The 19,287-nt window shown below is 37.9% G+C and overlaps 1 protein-coding gene across 1 annotated transcript in view; it reads left to right on the top strand.

Moving 5' to 3' along the window:
* Positions 1–19,287, top strand: part of LOC143845417 (P-loop containing nucleoside triphosphate hydrolases superfamily protein) — a 28,805-nt gene that overhangs the window by 869 nt on the left and 8,649 nt on the right. Inside the window, exons 3-5 of the mRNA XM_077353744.1 lie at positions 832–1,013; positions 1,854–2,028; positions 2,106–2,311. Of these exons, the coding sequence (XP_077209859.1) occupies positions 832–1,013; positions 1,854–2,028; positions 2,106–2,311 (563 nt within the window). The remainder of the gene's footprint in view (positions 1–831; positions 1,014–1,853; positions 2,029–2,105; positions 2,312–19,287) is intronic.

Genomic DNA, 19,287 nt, shown 5'->3' with positions numbered 1-19,287 from the left:
AGTGTCTTTACCGAATTTCGGGGGAAATTTCAGTTTCGGCTAGGTCCGAAATTTATGCCGAAAATGAAATTTCAAACCATGGTTCGTACACAAGTATTTAAATGTCGGTGTCGGTTTCGGCCGCAACCGAAACCAAAGTATTTCAGTTTTTGTTTTTTATGAGAAAATAAAGTATGTGCAGCTGCACAGATAAGTTATCTGTCATGGCTCACAAACCATGGGGGGGCCACATTTTTGGGGGATCCAAAGCATTCATTTGGAAGGCTCTTCCATGGATAGGGTGTGTACCAAAATTCAGCCCTATAGGATCATCCTAACCCAATCAAAGGTGGAGGGGAAAATGAACAAACACTGTTTCTGCCCATTTTTTCCCTCCACAAATGGCAGAGTTAGGATGATCCTATAGGGCTGATTTTTGGTACACACCTTATCCATGGAAGGGCCTTCCATACATACTTTATTTTCTCTTATGTAAAACCCTGATAATTTTTTTTTAAAATTTCCACCGAAATGTATAAAATTTCGGTGGAAATCTCAGCAATTGCAGTGGAAATCTTTTAACATTTTGGTGGAAATTTTGTAAATAAGGGTGAAAAATGAAATTTCATCGAAATCCTGTATTTTAACAATTCAATGTACTTTCAGTTTCGGTCCAAACCTTCACCGAAATATTTCGGCCGAAATTTAAAACTATGGTCGTACAGTTCTTGAAAAATACTGGGCTTACACCATAGTCACCCTCATCTATTGGAATAACTCAGCTGAATTATAATGAAGGAGTGATTTTGATGAGGAAGTTTTGTAATATATTATAGTTTTAATCTGTAACAGATATTACCCTGGAGCTTGGATTGAAAAGGTGGGTGGCTTGAAGAGGACTGATTATGACATTCCAAGTACTACCACACTGTTACTGGTAGGCCCGAGAGGGTCTGGGAAGAGCACTCTTGTGAATCGAATCTCGAAGGTCCTTGAAGACGATAAGTTTACACCAGATAGGGCTCAAGTATCATGTTAGTCTTTTAGCCAAACTGTTTTTTTGCATGTTATTCTGAATGCAAGTTCTAATTTGAATTATTGAGAATGTCGGTACCGTTGTATGCATCATCAAATTCCTGGGGGATGTGGGTACAAATTTGCTAGACTAATAATGACTATAGAAGATTGTTCTGTTTGACATGGAGCTATTTTTGTGTACTTATTTGATAAAAAATAAACAACCATTTTATAAACATGAAGACTATTTTCACTAAAAATCATATAACAAATTGAACATAAAAACAAGAAAATTTGATTGAATGGAAGGTTGAGGCATGTTCTGGACTATGCTATCATTTAGACAAATATCACCTGACTTAAGTAGGCCTGCACACACCAACTAAAGACCTGGTGTGAACATGGTCTCGTGACTTGCCCTGGAACAAAGAAAACTCTAAAGAGAAGTGAGCAGCCATTTATATGTCCCAACAAGAGCTGGGAACCTCTCTTATATAGAAGTGTATAGGTCTTAAATTCTCAATAAAGTCCAGCTGAAATAGTTTAAAACAGTCTAAGCATTAAACACAAAAGTGTTCAAAACTCAAGTAAGGGGCAAAACTTTACTAAACAAATTTTGAACTAAAACATAAAAAAAAGTTCTAAACTTAGCAACACATTTATCAAACTGAATACCCCCATACAAAAAAAGAAAAGAAAAAAAGAAGTTGTCTCACAAATAATCAAACTACTAAGCCTGAATTATATATAATTCAATCAATAATACCATGGTATAAAAGACAAATATTTATACGTTTTTTATGCTACATGAACATGTACAATCGAAATTATATTCAAGTCCTTGTATCCTGGTGCAGATAAATTGTCTGTTGGGGCTGGGACCTGCTTTTTACAAGAATATATGATCCCAAGAGGTTCAAATTCCTTCTGTGTGTATGACACTCGCAGTTTATCTGAAAAGGTATCTGAAAACAACAAATTACTCAAGAGTTGGATGACAGAAGGTGTTCAACATGGACAGATGGTTGTAAGGTTAGTTTTATGTAACTTTTTGAGAACAAGTAAATGTTGTATCATAATTCATCATTGATGTGATATTTTTGGAACAGAGGTTCAGATGATTCGATTGCATTGAGGGTTATGAAACAAAAAGTGCGGCACACAAGCCTTTGCACTAATGAAAAGAGGATGATTAATTTTGTAATATTTGTTGTGGACGGACTTTTAGTTCACAAATCCATGGTTAGTGGAGAGACACCTCAGTACACCGACATGCTTGCTAAAGCTTTCAACTGCCCATATTTGTCATTTAAAGGTTTGAGCTTTTATACATCATTAATGTGTCTGTGATGCATTCTTCTATGGCTTCATGCAAATATGAATTTTTTTGATAACTACTGGTGTTTTGTCCATCCTATTTTGTCTATATATCATCCTTTTTTTTCTTCTATTACTAGGTATCTTGGATTATGATTCTTGTTGTACATCGTTACTTCTTCTTTTCTTTTTTTGAAATGGTAGATTTTTTTATATTTTTTGGAAATGATACATTGTTCTTGTTGTACATTATTACTAATTGTCTGTTTCACCCATCAGTTTGTTTTAAAACATTGAAGGAATTGGTCATAATCATTATTCTTTTTTCTTTTTTTAGTAACTTTATCTTCTGCGTCATTTTTAAATTGTATCTTTCTGTTAATAAGAATCATTCCCCACTGATGCATCATTCTTGACATGTCATTCTTTGTCCATCCTATTTTGTCATTATATCATCTTTTTCTTTTCTTTTCTATTACTAGGTATCTTGGATTATGTTTCTTGTTGTACATCATTACTGAGACTGTTTCATCCATCAGCTTGTTTTAAAATGTTAATCATTATTCTATTTTTTTTGAGTGACTTTATCTTTTGCTTATCATTCAAAAAAAGAAGAAGTTATCTTTTGCTTTTGTCATTTTTTTATTTGATCTTTCTGTTGATAAGAATCATTCCACACTGATGCATCATTCTTGACATGTCGTTCTTCCGTGCTATAACCCTTTTTGTGTGTCTGTCTTAGGCTGCTGTTGTTCTCCTGTTAAAGTTTTCTTAAAGTTCATGCAGAGTCACATTTCCATGTGACTTTGATCATTGCTGCAGTTCCCTAATTTTTTCATCAGACCATACCGGAAAAGAAAAGAGACGATGAGAAAGGTCTCAGTGAAAGTATTGGGAGAGTACCCAACCGTATACGTCCTTGGTTTCCTTTTGGTCTACCCCATCATGAACAAGCCCAGAGGCCAAGGATTTTGCTGATGTCATGGAACCATTGCAATGATTCCCTCGAACCCATATGGTATCTTGTGTTGGTTGTGGATGAAAGGCCATCACCTTCTTCTCCTGTGCATCCAATAATGCCATTGTTTCACAGAGATGTCTTAGTTGTTAAAAGTTTACCATGTTCTTTTCATCTCTGCCATAGTGACCTATCTTTGATATTGTGTGTGAGTATATGTGATGGGGTTTTAACTTGAAACCCTAGGACTTACTTTCCACCTCTTCTATCACTTCTCTTCTCCTACTTCCTCTTCTTCTCCTCTCCTCTTCTCTTTTTCCTCTCTTTCTCTTTACTAAATTGATTATTATGCTCTTCTGATTTTTTCTGTAGCTTCCTGCACAAATACAATGCTGTACATCTAGGATCAGCAGTCGTGTAGGCTATTGAGAAAGCTAATCATTAGGGTTTTGGAGAATTTTGATGTTTGTTTACATAATTTTTGTCTACGTTTTTAGGGCCTAGAGAGATGCTACTCCAAAAAATCTGAAAAATTCATATATGATCTTTTGTCTTGGCACCTTTTGTAGGGTTTGTGTACGCTGTTTGCCCATGAAAGATTGATCCAATACAATTTCTTGAAGATCTATTATCGGGTTTAAAGTTTAAACTGATTCTCAAAACAAGTAAAGATTTCTGGGGTGAAATTTCTAACTCTAGTTTGTCACCACCATAGCTGGCATGTCGGAAAATGAATCAGGAAGCGAAAAGTGAAAGTGTGAAAAAAATTAAATGGGAAACTAGAAACGGGAAACGATAGAAAAGCGCATGTGAAACACATTAAGAAACGTCTTGGGATACGCGAGGGAAACATTTGTGAAATGCGAGGGAAACGTTTGGAAATACGCGAGGGAAACACAAGTGAAAGATTCGTGCATTTGATTGTAGCGAGGAAGGTGGAAAACACAAGGTAGGTGGAAAAACTCGAGGGGAAAGCGAGTGAAATGTTTCCTGCGCGTTTCTCCTACGTTTCCCAAATGTTTCATGCATGTTTCCTGGGCGTTTCCTTAACGTATCTAAAATGCTTCCCCTATTTTTAAAAGGCATTTCATTTTCGTGTCAGAAACACGTTTCCGCAGAAACACGTTTCCCTCCTTCCTATGACGTTTCCAGCAACATTGATCACCACCTGATCTGGGGCTTTCTTTGGTCTATGACCAGCCCTTTGGTTTGGGTGAAATTTTTTTTGTGATTTGTATTTTATGTGAAGGAGAATACATGATATTTATTTGATGAGCGAGGATGTCCACTATTAGCACTTTCGAGAAGCTTCAAGCAAGAATATCGATGGCTCCAAATTTAAGTCTACAGTGGTCAGCCAAGGTGGTAGTCAAGGTGGTAGTCCAAATGTTCTGATCATGACTGTAGACTTGGACGGGGCATACTTCTTTCAATGGGCACAGTTAGATAAGATTTATATAGGTGGATGTGAGAAGTTGAACTACATTACGGTCGGGGAAAGGCACCGGAGATAGATGACCCCTTGTATTCAAAGTGGGCTCTTTTTCTTCTTTTTTTTTTCCTTTGTAAGGTTGTTGGGCTCTTATTGATTTAGTATCTGTTCTTCAAACAATTGCAACTTTCATATTTGGTTTAAAATACAATGGTTTTTTGTCCAAAAAAACGAAGGTTTTAGAGTTTTCATGCGTGATCTTCTTCCTTTTATTGCTAAGAAAAACTAATTTAGGTGCATTCACATCATTACTAACTGGAGGGGTGTTTGGATGTACATTCAAAGTGCAATTTTGGGTGACTTTTGACATTTTCGATAGTATTATTTATGGGCAAATCCTAATTTAAATAAGGATTCTTATATTTTAGTTTGCATATCCAAAGTGTACCCAAAATTCTAGTTTAAAGAGGCTCCACCGATTGAATGTAAAATTAACAGATGGTACAAAATTGGATTCCAAACTCATGTTTGTCAAATTCCCCTTAAACGTTTCACTCTAGTTGGTGAGTATGGACCATTGTCAAAACATGGTATCCAAAGATCTCCACATATTCTTATTTTTATAGTAACAGCACTATTAAATTCTGTTGCATATATAAATCATAAAGCCTCTATCATAGTTCCCATGATTCACAACATAAATTGGAACATCAACATGAGAACCTACTTGATTGGTTGATAGCTTGCATCTTACCTGTTAGAAGAATTTAAAAAAATAAAAATGCCTTACAGGTTATATCATTTTTTTTAAATAATAATTTCAGGTGATATCATTTCGATATGGTTATGGTGATCAGCTCTCAGTTTCCAAGATGTGATGCGTGGTCCACTTGGTCAAGCTTAATTATCATAAAATTAATTTTGATTTTGGATATTCATTGGAATTGTCGACTCATTTTTTAACTAAAAATTTTCATTAAATTATAAAAAAATGTCATTGAAACTGTGTACAGCGACATCCTTGAAAAATACAGGATGTCACCCAAACAATGTAAAACCTATTTCAAGGAAAGCTTTTCAATGAATTTGAAAAGTTAGTGAAAGCAAATCAGTGCATCCAAACACGTTTTAAACTTTATTGTTTTGATGTTCTCACTGCATGAAATCTTATTAATATACTTTTTACTATAATATCGAATAATAAGTCTCCTCTTCATTGTCTTAATTTTATACTCTTTCCTTCCATTTGTTGTCTTTGGATTTGTATATTTTGTTCAAGAGCTCGATCCTTGCGGGATAAACTATCCAATAAATTCGTTTAGCGTGTCTTTGTTGGCTACCCTCGGTCTAAAAAAGGGTACAAGTGCCTTGATGCAAAAACCGGAAAACTTATGTCTCAATGGATGTTACTATCTTTGAAGATGTACCTTATTTTTTAGAAGATGGAAAGGTGCTGACCTGTTCTATCCAGGTTGCTGAGGATCAGAGTGATGAGGATCGTAGGCCCACTATTGGGCCCCACGGGTTTGATCCTATCCAATGTAGCTCCCACGGGTTGGGATACAAACGAGAGGGGAGCTGATGCAGGTGAGAAGTAATCAAAGGTGGATGGATAGACTCCAACCTGTGAGGGTAGTGATGACTGAAAGTCAATCAAATGTGGCTTTTATCTATGATTTTCCAATCTGTTTAGGAGTTATTCAAGGAAGACTTTCACTAGAGACTAATGAAGGGTTGAAAAGAAAAACTCTCCTATCTCCAAATTCAAGCAGTGGTCTCGTGATTGAGAACATTCAGTAAACCTACTTTACTAACTGTCTAATTTCATAGATGGCAGAAATAGAAGCTGAACTGATCTAATTAAAGGGGTTTACTGAAAATCCTTTCAATACATGGATTAGTGGTCAATGGCACAAACATGCAAACATAACAACATACATATCCTTGCTCTTTATGTATTTGTCTCCTGCAGGTCACTCATCTGGATGCTAGAATGAGAACCTCAAATTTAATTGCTCTGACTAGTGGCTTTACAGAGACGACCTAGTTTGCACGATTTAAAGCTCTACAAATTTAATTTAGATCTTCTATTGTAGGATGGATCTACTTCACTTCCTGTTGGCTTCTTGTAGATCAATGCACGGCATTTACTCAGGAGAAATAAAATCATACTGATGGGCTAAGATTCAAACACAAATTCAAGGAGCAAAGCTGTCTGTACTAATGACTAAGAGTAAAACCGTGAGGTGATGAGTCTCCCAATCCATTTTATGAGCATTTGAAATTCCAAGGGTGGTCCCGAGTACGGCAACTTATGAGGAGGTAAAATTAGGTTACTAACAAGTTTTAGACTTTTGAAAACTTAAACCCAATTTTAGAAGATTAAGAGATCAAAAAGAAATTCAAGCATACAAGTTAAATCCTTAGTGCATTTGCAAAATAAAGAGCAAGAGATAAGAGAGAATGCACCCGAGATTTAAAGTGGTCCGGTCCTCAAAACGCGAGGCCTACTCCACTCCACCAACAAAAACCCGTTGATGGCTTCACTATGTGATCTTCTTAACTTCGGCGAAGATCGGTGCCGATTACAAAATTCCAACCGCCTTTAACCTTGGTGGCGATCTTCACCACGGAGAGTGGGCTACGCTTCTCCGAACACTCGCCCAAATACAATCTTGAATGAAGAAGGAAAGAACAAGAAAACAATCCCTCACAAGGGTTTACAAAATGTAGAAGATGTACAAATATAGCCTAAAGATCCAAATCCTAATCTTAGAGGATGAGAGGCATAATCAAGTTTGATTCACTCTTTGGATGTTCAAATGAAGTTTAAGAGTGTTAGGATTGATAGTTTGGAAGTTTAGAATGCCCATATATATAGGAAAACCAAAATATGACCGTTCAATGGCATTGTGGTAATTCCAGCAAAATTCTCAACGGCTCAAAATATGACCGTTACAGTGTTCTCGGAGTTCCGGGAATTCAAACAGAAGATGAAAAAATGTCTACTGGACCATTTCTCGGAGTTCCGAGAATAATTCTCGGAGTTCCGAGAAAAACTCTCGGAGTTCCGAGAAGCCTATGCCTGAGCAGATTTTCATTTATGTTTTTGGGCTTCCAACTTAACACCAAGATGGGATTGCTATGAGGGTTCCAAGGTGTTGGAACTCCACAAATACAATCACTTATATTTTTAGGGTGTGTGTTTATTTACTTAATTATGCCTTTCAAAATCCTAAACTAGGATTGGATCTAAATACAATCTAATATAACTTGATCTTCAATGGACTCTTCAAGTCTTCATTTATCTTGGACTTCGATGTCTTTGGCCTTCCGAATGTGGTCGAATGAGTGCTTCTTGGCCTCAATCTAAGCAATGTTGTCTTAGTACCAATGTGATCTACAACTTGGACAATCAATCACATTAGTGATCATAAATCACTTGTGTATTGGAATCATCAAAATAAGATGGGAATGCCAAGGTGGAAACCATTGGGCTTACAATCTCCCCCTTTTTGATGATGACAAGCACAAGAGATTTTCCAATAAAAGCATACATATTTTCCTTACACTAGAATTCTCTCCCCCTTTGGCATCAATCAAAAAGATTGGGGTAAAAGAGAAACAAATGGATGAAATATTCAATTTAAAGCTCCCCCTTTTTCAAGGAAAAAGACAAACCTAGAACTCCCCCTATTTAGAATTTTTATTCAACATAAGAGGGGATATTTAATTAACTTTGAAAAAGATATTCAATTTTAAGCATTAGCCCCTAATCTAAGCATATATGATGAAAATCATATGGGGACTTTGGGAACCCAAGATTTCTTGGTTCCACCATAATCCCTAATCTTAGATGCACATTGGAATTGGTAATGACCATTTATTCCACAAAAATGGCATCTAACATGAGGGTTAGACAAGCTACTCCTATCATAAAATGCATGATTAGGTCTTTGACTAGCTTTCTTTAAGATTATGTTAATAATTTTATCACCATTTAAGAATCCATGGAGACATAATCTTAACCTTTCATTTTCATTATGAAGATGGGTTATTTGATTTAGAAAATCATTAAATTCATCTTCATAAGATTTGGAAGAGCTTGCCGCATCTTGGAGTTTTGCAATTTGGCAAGTTTTCTCATCCAAACAACCCTTAAGGGTTTTAATCTCAAGTTTAAAATTTTCAAGTTGTGCTTGAGATTTGGAAGAAAATTCATTTTTCAAAAAATTAAGTTCATTTTCTAATTTTGAAATGGATTTCTTTTGAACTTTATTTTTAGAAATTTGAGAGTGCAAGGTTGAGCACAATTCATCATATGATATTTTTTCACTATCACTACTAGATGAATAACACGAGGGGTTAGAGTCTACCTCATCTTCATGGGTGAGTGCCATGAAGCAAAGATCATCTTTCTTTTCTTCCCCTTCGCTTGAACTCTTTCCCGAGGTGCTAGTAGCATCCCATCCGGCGGCAAGAGCTTTATGTTTCTTCCATTCCTTCTTTCCCTTGTATTTAGAGGAAGATGTCTTGAGAAGAGGACAATCCGGTCTTTTGTGTCCGGTCTTCTTGCAATTGTAGCACCTTATTCCTCCTTCTACTTCACTTTCTTCTTTTTTCTTCGTTTTCTCCTTTTTATGCTTCTTTCTCCATAAGCTTTTAAATTTTCTCAAAGCTTCTTCTTCATCGCTATCCGCCTCGCTAGAGGATGATGAGTTTGCTTTGAAGGCTTTTAGAGCTAGAGATCGACTCTCTTTCTCTTTCTCTTTCGGCTTCTTCTCCTCTTGTCGGCTAGTGAGGAGCATCTCATGGGTGATGAGAGATCCTATAAGCTCCTCCATGGTTAGCGTCTTGAGATTCTTTGATTCTTGTATGGCGGTTACCTTTGGATCCCAATGTGGAAGAAGAGACCTAAGCAACTTACACACAAGCTCATCAGTAGGATAAGATTTACCAAGATTTTCTAATTCATTAGAAATTTTAGAAAAACGGGTATACATTTTAGAAATGCTTTCGTTTTGATCCATTCTAAACATTTCATATTTGCTCTTTAACAAGTTTATTTTGGAATCCTTAACTTGAGAAGTTCCCTCAGGGGTAACGGCAAGTGTATCCCAAATAATCTTGGCGGAATAAAAAAGAGCAACTCGATTAAACTCCTCCGTAGATAAGGCGCAAAACAAAGAATTTATAGCTTTGTAATTTAAATTTGCATGCCTTTTTTCTACCGTATTCCATTCTTCAAATGGTGTGGAAGGCAAAATGTATCCATTTTCAACAATATGCCAAAGTTCCACATCTATCGAAAGAAGATAGATGCGCATCCTTGTCTTCCAATGTCCATAGTTGGACCCATTAAAGAAGGGAGGTCTAGTTGTGGAATGGCCCTCCGGAAGTCCGGTTCCATTTCTATCAGCCATTTCACAATTAGAAAGTTGCCAAAGATCTTGTGATCTTTCCCTTGTTTGAAATTTTTAAAGAAAAATTTACCAAAGATTTAGAGAAAATAAAATCTTTTAAGAGCCTTTGCTCTGATACCAAGTGAAATTCCAAGGATGGTCCCGAGTACGGCAACTTATGAGGAGGTAAAATTAGGTTACTAACAAGTTTTAGACTTTTGAAAACTTAAACCCAATTTTAGAAGATTAAGAGATCAAAAAGAAATTCAAGCATACAAGTTAAATCCTTAGTGCATTTGCAAAATAAAGAGCAAGAGATAAGAGAGAATGCACCCGAGATTTAAAGTGGTTCGGTCCTCAAAACGCGAGGCCTACTCCACTCCACCAACAAAAACCCGTTGATGGCTTCACTATGTGATCTTCTTAACTTCGGCGAAGATCGGTGCCGATTACAAAATTCCAACCGCCTTTAACCTTGGTGGCGATCTTCACCACGGAGAGTGGGCTACGCTTCTCCGAACACTCGCCCAAATACAATCTTGAATGAAGATGGAAAGAACAAGAAAACAATCCCTCACAAGGGTTTACAAAATGTAGAAGATGTACAAATATAGCCTAAAGATCCAAATCCTAATCTTAGAGGATGAGAGGCATAATCAAGTTTGATTCACTCTTTGGATGTTCAAATGAAGTTTAAGAGTGTTAGGATTGATAGTTTGGAAGTTTAGAATGCCCATATATATAGGAAAACCAAAATATGACCCTTCAATGGCATTGTGGTAATTCCAACAAAATTCCCAACGGCTCAAAATGTGACCGTTACAGTGTTCTCGGAGTTCCGAGAATATTTCTCGGAGTTCCGAGAAAAAATCTCGGAGTTCCGGGAATTCAAACAGAAGATGAAAAAATGTCTACTGGACCATTTCTCGGAGTTCCGAGAAAAACTCTCGGAGTTCCGAGAAGCCTATGTCTGAGCAGATTTTCATTTATGTTTTTGGGCTTCCAACTTAACACCAAGATGGGATTGCTATGAGGGTTCCAAGGTGTTGGAACTCCACAAATACAATCACTTATATTTTTAGGGTGTGTGTTTATTTACTTAATTATGCCTTTCAAAATCCTAAACTAGGATTGGATCTAAATACAATCTAATATAACTTGATCTTCAATGGACTCTTCAAGTCTTCATTTATCTTGGACTTCGATGTCTTTGACCTTCCGAATGTGGTCCAATGAGTGCTTCTTGGCCTCAATCCAAGCAATGTTGTCTTAGTACCAATGTGATCTACAACTTGGACAATCAATCACATTAGTGATCATAAATCACTTGTGTATTGGAATCATCAAAATAAGATGGGAATGCCAAGGTGGAAACCATTGGGCTTACAGCATTGTTCCAATTGGTATAGATGAAGAGAATTCATTGCTTGACTTCTGGCGCTCTAGGCTCGTTCTTCGCTAGGTTTCTGAAGCTAGATAGAATCCAAACAACAACCATTTCAATAGGATTGTGCTCAGACGATCTGCACTAGTTGACTTTCAAATCAGATCTGATCTTTGTATGACAGATCTGAGCCCCTATTAACTATGTCACAAATATCTCCGATATTTTCAAAATATCGTGTTTTCATCACAACATTTTGATAAAACGACAAAATCTCGAATTAATCCTTAGATTTAAAAAATATAGTGATAATTTCATTTTATCATAAAATATCGCGATAATATCACGATATTATCCTGATATTTTTATTTTATATATTTTTCTTAAGTTTAATATATTTATATAATTTTTAAATAATTTTTTATCATTTTCCCGATATAAACCCGAAAAATAAAAAAAATTAATATATTCTGAGATTTTCACTTGCCGAGAAATTCCTGAGAACAATATTTGTGACATAGCCTATTAGTAAGGGCATGATGGCCTGAGACTTTTATGCTACCTTCTAATCGGCGATGACAAGGCCATCGCCCAAAATAGCATATGCTGTAAACCGACGTCCGGGATACACCGCCTCGGCCGCCATCCACACGAGTTGGTGATGGGTCAATGCGAATGAAGGCCAAGAGCCAAGAAAACCAAGAGGTTGGCCTGTTGAAACACACTTTAGGACCTAAACAGTCAGCAGTTTCGCGTTTATATGGCAAATGAAAATGCACCCATCTCAACTAATAGGTCATCCATGCAGAAGCAAACCCTACCCCAAACAGCTGCCCGAGGATAATCTCAGTGATACCAGCAGGCAACGTATCCGTTGCTGATTTCAAATCAAAGGAAAAGAAAACCCTACCCCAAACAGCTGCCTGAGGATAATCTCAGTGATACCAGCAGGCGACGTATCCGTTGCTGGATTTCAAATCAAAGGAAAAGAAAACCGCCCGACAATCTATACTAATAAGAGGGGGGGGGGGGGGGGGGGGGGGGGGTTATGGCACCATAAGCTATTCACACAGAAAATAAAATCTAGGAGCTGTTGATCTCTCCATAAAACGATCTCAATGAGTCTTTGTCAAATCTTAGTAAACACCATAAGATGAATACTCAAAGCTTAGTAAACACCATAAGATGAATACTTAGAGACATCAATCTGGACAGAAACTTAATAAAATTTGAGTTAAATAGTCCATTAATTGAGGTCTTTTTCATCTGTGGTGGCAACATACCACCAAAGTATCATCCAGATCTGGTGAGATATAGGCTGATCTCGTTGAAATTGCTAAAATGTTGCAGGTCTCTTGGAGGAGTCGACTCAGATAACAATTACCAACATGTTGAAGCTTGCAACTTTCCAAAACCAAGGCTCAAAACCATCCATGGCAGCAAGTTCAGTGCCTCTGAACACTTTGCTGTCATGAGACTTTTTCTTGTTAATTTTGATCCAAATTTCCCTTGCTTTTCTTTCAAATTCAAAGATGAAGTTGAAGATTAAAGCATTAAAGGACTCATGAATTGGACAAAAGCTTCCAGCATTATTTCCAAGAGATGCACAAACGGTAGTGATTTTTGGATTTTACTTCATCTTTGATGATTTCCCTGACCAGTTTGCATTCAAAATTGCAAGGAGATGCAAGTTCGGTAACAAACGAAAATCCTTGCAATCACAAGGAGCTGATGAAGAAGAAGAAAGGAGCTTTGATGTCTAAGCTCAGGAAACCCTCCTTGGACGAATTTAGCATAGTGAAGAGCCTTCTTCTCAAAGAAGGTTTTCCTTCCAAATCTTGCTAAAATTCAGATCTAGCTTCAAAATTCAAATTCAAATTTCAACTCAAATGTAAAAACTAATTACAAAATGGTGGGAAAATGGGCTTTTTTAGGCTGCCCATACATGGAAAATACTCGATTACCCTTACTAACACCTAATGACCTAAAATCCATGAATAACTAATTAAATAACCAAACTACCATTCAAAAAAATGACCAAACTACGCCTAATAAGATACAAAGACATTAATGGACTTGAAAAATAGCCAAAATGACTAAGCTACCCTACTAATACAAGTAGACAAATGAAAAAAGTTGGCCCTACACTAATGGAGCAATGTCAAAGGCTGATGGGCCAAGGAATGCTCCTGCATCAGGAGCATTGTCCTACCCATTGTTGAGGAGGAAAGTGAAGAAGTTCAATGGATTGTTAAGGCTACATGAATCAAAACATGTGCGGTGGAAGAGGAGAGAAGATATACAATCACAAGCTTGCACTCCCATATCAAATCCTTCTATCTCAAGTACTAATATTGTTCCTCGTAGTGTTTCTGTTGATTATGAGATTCTTGGTATACCCATTGTCCTTATGTAAAGGGAAAGGATCTTATACATGTCATCCCATTATTGTTTTTCTCATATGAAGGCTTTTCTTCGTCCTATCGGTCTTTTGTGACGTCCCTTTTCTCTCCTATTGTACCAAGGAGGTTGTAAGAAAGCGATGGAAGAGGGAATGCTGGCCTTAGAACATAAATAAACCAGGGATGTTACATAGAGGAGATCTTATACATTTCATCCCATTATTGTTTTTCTCATATGAAGGCTTTTCTTCGTCCTATCGGTCTTTTGTTGCTTCCCTTTTCTCTCCTATTGTACCAAGGAGGTTGTAAGAAAGAGATGGAAGATGGAATGCTGGCCTTAGAACATAAATAAACCACCCGGGATTTGGTGAAGATACTCAAAGGAAAATCACCTATGGATGCAGATAGGTAGGTGTACATTGGCAAATATCATCTTGTTGGGGAAGTTAAAAAGAGATAAAGCTTATCTTATAGATAAAGGTCGCACACAAACTTATGGAGCAGAGATGTCTACAATGCCTATTTAGCTTTACGAGGTATCAGAGCTGAGTTTTGGGTATTTAAGCCTTCTATTTATCTCTGACTTCTAGAATGGACCTGATCGTAGACCACCCTCTGCAATAGACCACCCTCTGCTACCGTACTAGAATAAAGGAGGGTCAGCCCGGCCTGTGATCATAGCCCGATAGCTATTCTTGCAGCAACTTAACCAATCGGTGTCTGGTAGTTACGGGTAATAATGAATAGAAGGCGACTAACCAATCTTTCTTTGAAACCAAATGCGTGGAGATGATTGATTCGTAAGGCTAGGAGATTGGGGAAGACCAGGAGGGCCAGACAACAGAGCAATAAGTTCTTCCATTACAGCTACTCCGGAATATTGCACTACCACCTTATCCATCCATTACTAGAGACGGAAACAGCTATCCCTAATGCCTTGCCCCTCCAGTCGGGAGCTAAACTTTAGGACTGAGGGAGATTGAAACCTTTAAGAAGTTCACATGACTCCCCCTCCTGGGATTCTACCTCATGGTGAAAATAATAGCTGATGATATTGAGGGAATTTTTGAGCTCAAGCAATATTGAAAGAATGTCCTTGATATCAAAGATCAAGGAGTATTGAGGTGCTTATTGGGTATCGAGGTTGCTAGATCATCAAAAGGTATATTCACATTCTAGATGAAGTATGCACTTGATCGTCTTCCAGAGATGGTTAACCTTGCGGCGAGATATATTTACTCTAATGGAATGCAATCATCGTTTATCTACTGATGATTGTGATCCTCTTAGCAATCTTTGTCATAACCAAAATTAGTAGGTAGACTCATTTAACTTACTATCACGGGCTCTGATCTCACTTATGCTATAGTGTTGTGAGTCGGATCATGCACGATCATAGAAATTCTCACTTAGAGATTATACATCATATTTTGAGAGGCATCAACGGATCTCTAGATTGTGAATCTCTAGGTCCTGATGTGTTGTGCATTAATAATTGACACACATTATTGTTTTTTCAGATGGGGTCTTGGCTTGGTCACTAGATAACCTAGAACTTTCATTGGAGGCAATTTGATGACTTAGAAAAGCAAAAAGTAAAGTTTGGTTGATGTAGGACCACTGGACCAGTTAGGGAAGACTACTAGTGGATGCAAACTTATCGCATCAGGGTAAAAAGGTTTCAGTTGGGGGTAATAGAAAGAATATGAGATAATATTCAGCTGTTAGGGTTGTCGGAGATTAGGGAACAGGGTAAATAGTTGAATGCTAGGGCTGTAATGGTAAAAAGGTTTTGACTAGAAGTGAACCGTTGGGTTGTGTGTGGACTGTGGCTTAGTATGACAGGTTTTAGGTGCAGTGAACCTGCGACAGTCAAGAAGGGTTGGTCGATGGGTTTCTAAGGGGATTAGGGACTGGTGTAGGGGAGTAGGAGCAGGGCAGACGTGGAGGGATGGTTTTAAAACAGGTTTCTGGGGTCTGTAATAGGCCAAGAAAGGTACTGGTGTATGGGTTATAATCTCTGGGCAGTTGGGTATTCGAAGGATGTATTAGGGTATATGGAGGGGTTTAGGACAGGTTAACCCGTAGCATGTCAAGAATGTGGGTTAGTGTTAGGATTTAAACTTGGTAATGTTGCAGGGCTATAGCTGGTTGTTGAAATAGAGTGGAATTTCAAGGATGCAGGCCGGAGTTTTGAGAACAGATCTTGAATCTGTAACAGATTTAGGGCAGTTCAAACTAGGAAATTGTAGGGTAGGCTGACGGTAGTATGGGTTTATGAAAAGTGGGTTGTGGAGGGGGTAAGGGGTGGCAGGTTAGGGAACAAAGGTTCAATCTTGGGATGTATTTCTCAAACAAAATTAATGGATGGAGAGCTGAGATTGGAAATTGAAATTAAAATAAATTAAGCAAGAAAGATATAGGAAAGTAAAACCTATAATCACATTAGTGTTCTAGGCATCTCACCTAGAATTTTGAAGCATCACACCTCAAGAGTAATCAATCTCAAGTTTATTCAAATCATCATTCCATAGGTTCAATGGCCAAATGCCTTGAATATATAGCGCCTCTCTGACCCCATGGAAATCTAAAACTACTCATATAAGGACTCAACTTCTACTCTAATATTGAAAAGACCCACCTATCCTAGCATGCCACATGTCCTTATGGTTTATCCATTGGACTTGGTCGAGTCCTTACTTGGAATCCTCCTTATTCCTTAGGCCTAGTCAACACTCTAAAATCCATAACAATTTTAAAGGCAAAGTGGGCTCCCTCTGTCACTTAAGGGACTTTTAAAACATGTGGGTCCTCTTGGTCAAGTGGATTTTAAAAAATATGTGGGTCACTTGACTTTAACGATTTAATAATTAAACACTGACATAAAAATAAAAGACGTAGCTACCCTTACAATAAAAGAAAAGACAATGCCTCGCTATGGTTAGGGAATCATCCACGTGGGTTCCACTTGAGGACTGATTGCTTTGGCTTCTCTCCTATCGTGGATGACCCCCCATCTTTCTCCCATGCTTGAAAAAGACTGTCAAGATCAAGGTTGACATACTGGAAGTTTTCGGCAGCCATCCGCCTACAAGTATATAACGTCAGTCCTTTCCATATGACAAGATATTTCTGACGGGTGCTTCTTCTTGCAGTCATCAAACTCTTCTTCGATATATTTTGTACGAGTGGCAGGGGGTGGCAGACAAAAGGTGGGTCGTACTGTATTTTTAGCATCTTTAGCTTTATCTTTCTCGTTCTCTACTTGTTCGACTCCACCTTTTGTAGCCTTTCGCTCCTTTATCAGTAGCGCTTTAATTTCATGGAATTAAGGTGCATCTCTGTGGACCCCGATCCGAGGAGGATGAGGGAACGGGTCCCTACACCCTCTGGATCATCCACTTGAATGGAGAGCTCTACCAGGGAACTCTCGAAACTGTTGCTACCCTCACAGCATAGCATGAGTGGCGATATAAAAAGAAAGAGATACATCCTGATCCGGAGCCAGGGCTCGAAACCAAGATGTACCTGAAAATAACTCAGAGTCGTCATCCATGGATACACCATGGAACCAAAATAAATGCTCTGTCTGCAACGGATAACCAGAGATACAAAAGGTCCGTGCCTGATTACGAATGGGGAAGGTCCGAAGAGCACCTCAAATTCGTCCGAGTGCAAGCACTTGGTCTCTTATGCCATTTATTATTAACCTCGAAGAGTTTTGGGTGAAAATCATGTGAAATGGGAACAAATATCTCCGAGTGAACGTCTACCTAATCATGCATGGCTCGGGGATGAAATAATAAACACATATAAAATAAAATGAAAAATGTGTCACCTAAGCACAACTAGGTTATAAGTGACATGCCTAATGGGTGTCTAAGTTCTGGTGGGCAAACACATGCATGCTACAGCTAAAGGTATAAGGTCTGCGCATGAAAGTAAGAAAACATAGCAAAACACACAACTTAATAAAACAACAAATCCTAAGACTCTAAACGATTTAGCCTGAGTCCTCGGATGGTCTGATGGTCATCCAAGGAAGCCTACGTATCCCCGCCTCCACGAGAATCAAGGCAACGTAGTTCTTCGCACATATTCTAAACTATGATGCCTAAGACACCTAGACCTCTATCTTAGACTCGATCTAAAAGACCGGACTAGTTCTTAAAGCTTCTTGTACGATTATTTAAATTCCAGTGAATTGTAGATTTTAGGACACCCTATATGCCCTAACTAAATGCAGGTTAGCCCTAAGCTAATGCAGGTGGTTCCTACAACCTATGTGTAACTAGGCTGTATTTCCTAAGGAAAACAAAGGGTTGGTTAACGCATCATATTCTAGTCATCAGTCGGCGATATAGATCGCCCACTGACCGGACGAAGGCGCTCCTATAACTCTAGGACAAACCCCTAATTCTAAAACAAACACAAACAAAGCACACAAATAAACAACCTATCAAAAGAAACTCCTAACTCTAAAAACTCTCTATCTAGGAGAAACTCCTAACACTAGAGGAAGAGCTTTTTGAAGAAAACACGGTTTTAAAGAAAAATGGTTAAAGTATATTTATTTACAAAGTTTGGCTGGACTTGGGATATGTATCCCAAGCTGCACTACGTACCTCGTGGAAGAGGATCAAGCCAACGTAGTTCGAAACGAACTTCCTAACTACGCTCACGAAAACTTAACTTCTCTAAATGATTTAAGGGTTTTAATATATTTCAAATGTTTTTGATATTTTTTAAAGTTTTCAAATGTTTTTGAGTTTCAAATTTCTAATGTTTTTGGATTTTAAAGCTTTTCCAATGCTCTGAACCTTTAAATGTTTTCAATCTTAAAGGGAACACGCAAGTAACACCACAAACTAGGGCAAAGCCCTAAATCTAAAGGGGAAACCCCAAATAAGCAACTAGCTTCTCAAAGAGACAAACCACAACAAGAAAGATAGCGTCTCAAGAACAGAGAAAACAATCTAAGATCCCAAGCAGGGAAGACTCTAATAAGACTGAGTTAGTCTTGAATGGAAATACTCCTAACTAATAACACTAGGGAGGGAGTACAAATGAGTTAGAGACTCTCTAATAACACTACCAAGTCAAAGACTCGCTCTAAAAGAGGAGGCCACTCTAACATGAGGCTAGGTAAGCCTCCTAAAGGGGAAATTCTCTATATGAGATAATGCTTGTCTCCGAGACACAAATGACATAAACAAGGGTTCTGATAAGACTGGGCAAGTCTCCTATATACAAAGGAGGGGTATGCTACTTGGACTGAGCAAGTCCCCTAAGGATGGGCTTGGGCTAGTGCCTTCATCGCCCTTGCAATGATAAAGGCCAAGGCTACTAACAAACCAAGTTGATCTCCGAAAGGGGAGACTATCTAATGATACACA

The sequence above is a fragment of the Tasmannia lanceolata genome, unplaced genomic scaffold (assembly GCF_043159265.1).
Source record: "Tasmannia lanceolata isolate RefF3 unplaced genomic scaffold, GAP_Taslan_0.1 ptg000015l, whole genome shotgun sequence".
Classification (NCBI taxonomy): Eukaryota; Viridiplantae; Streptophyta; class Magnoliopsida; order Canellales; family Winteraceae; genus Tasmannia; species Tasmannia lanceolata.
This window is presented reverse-complemented; position numbering and strand designations above follow the sequence as displayed.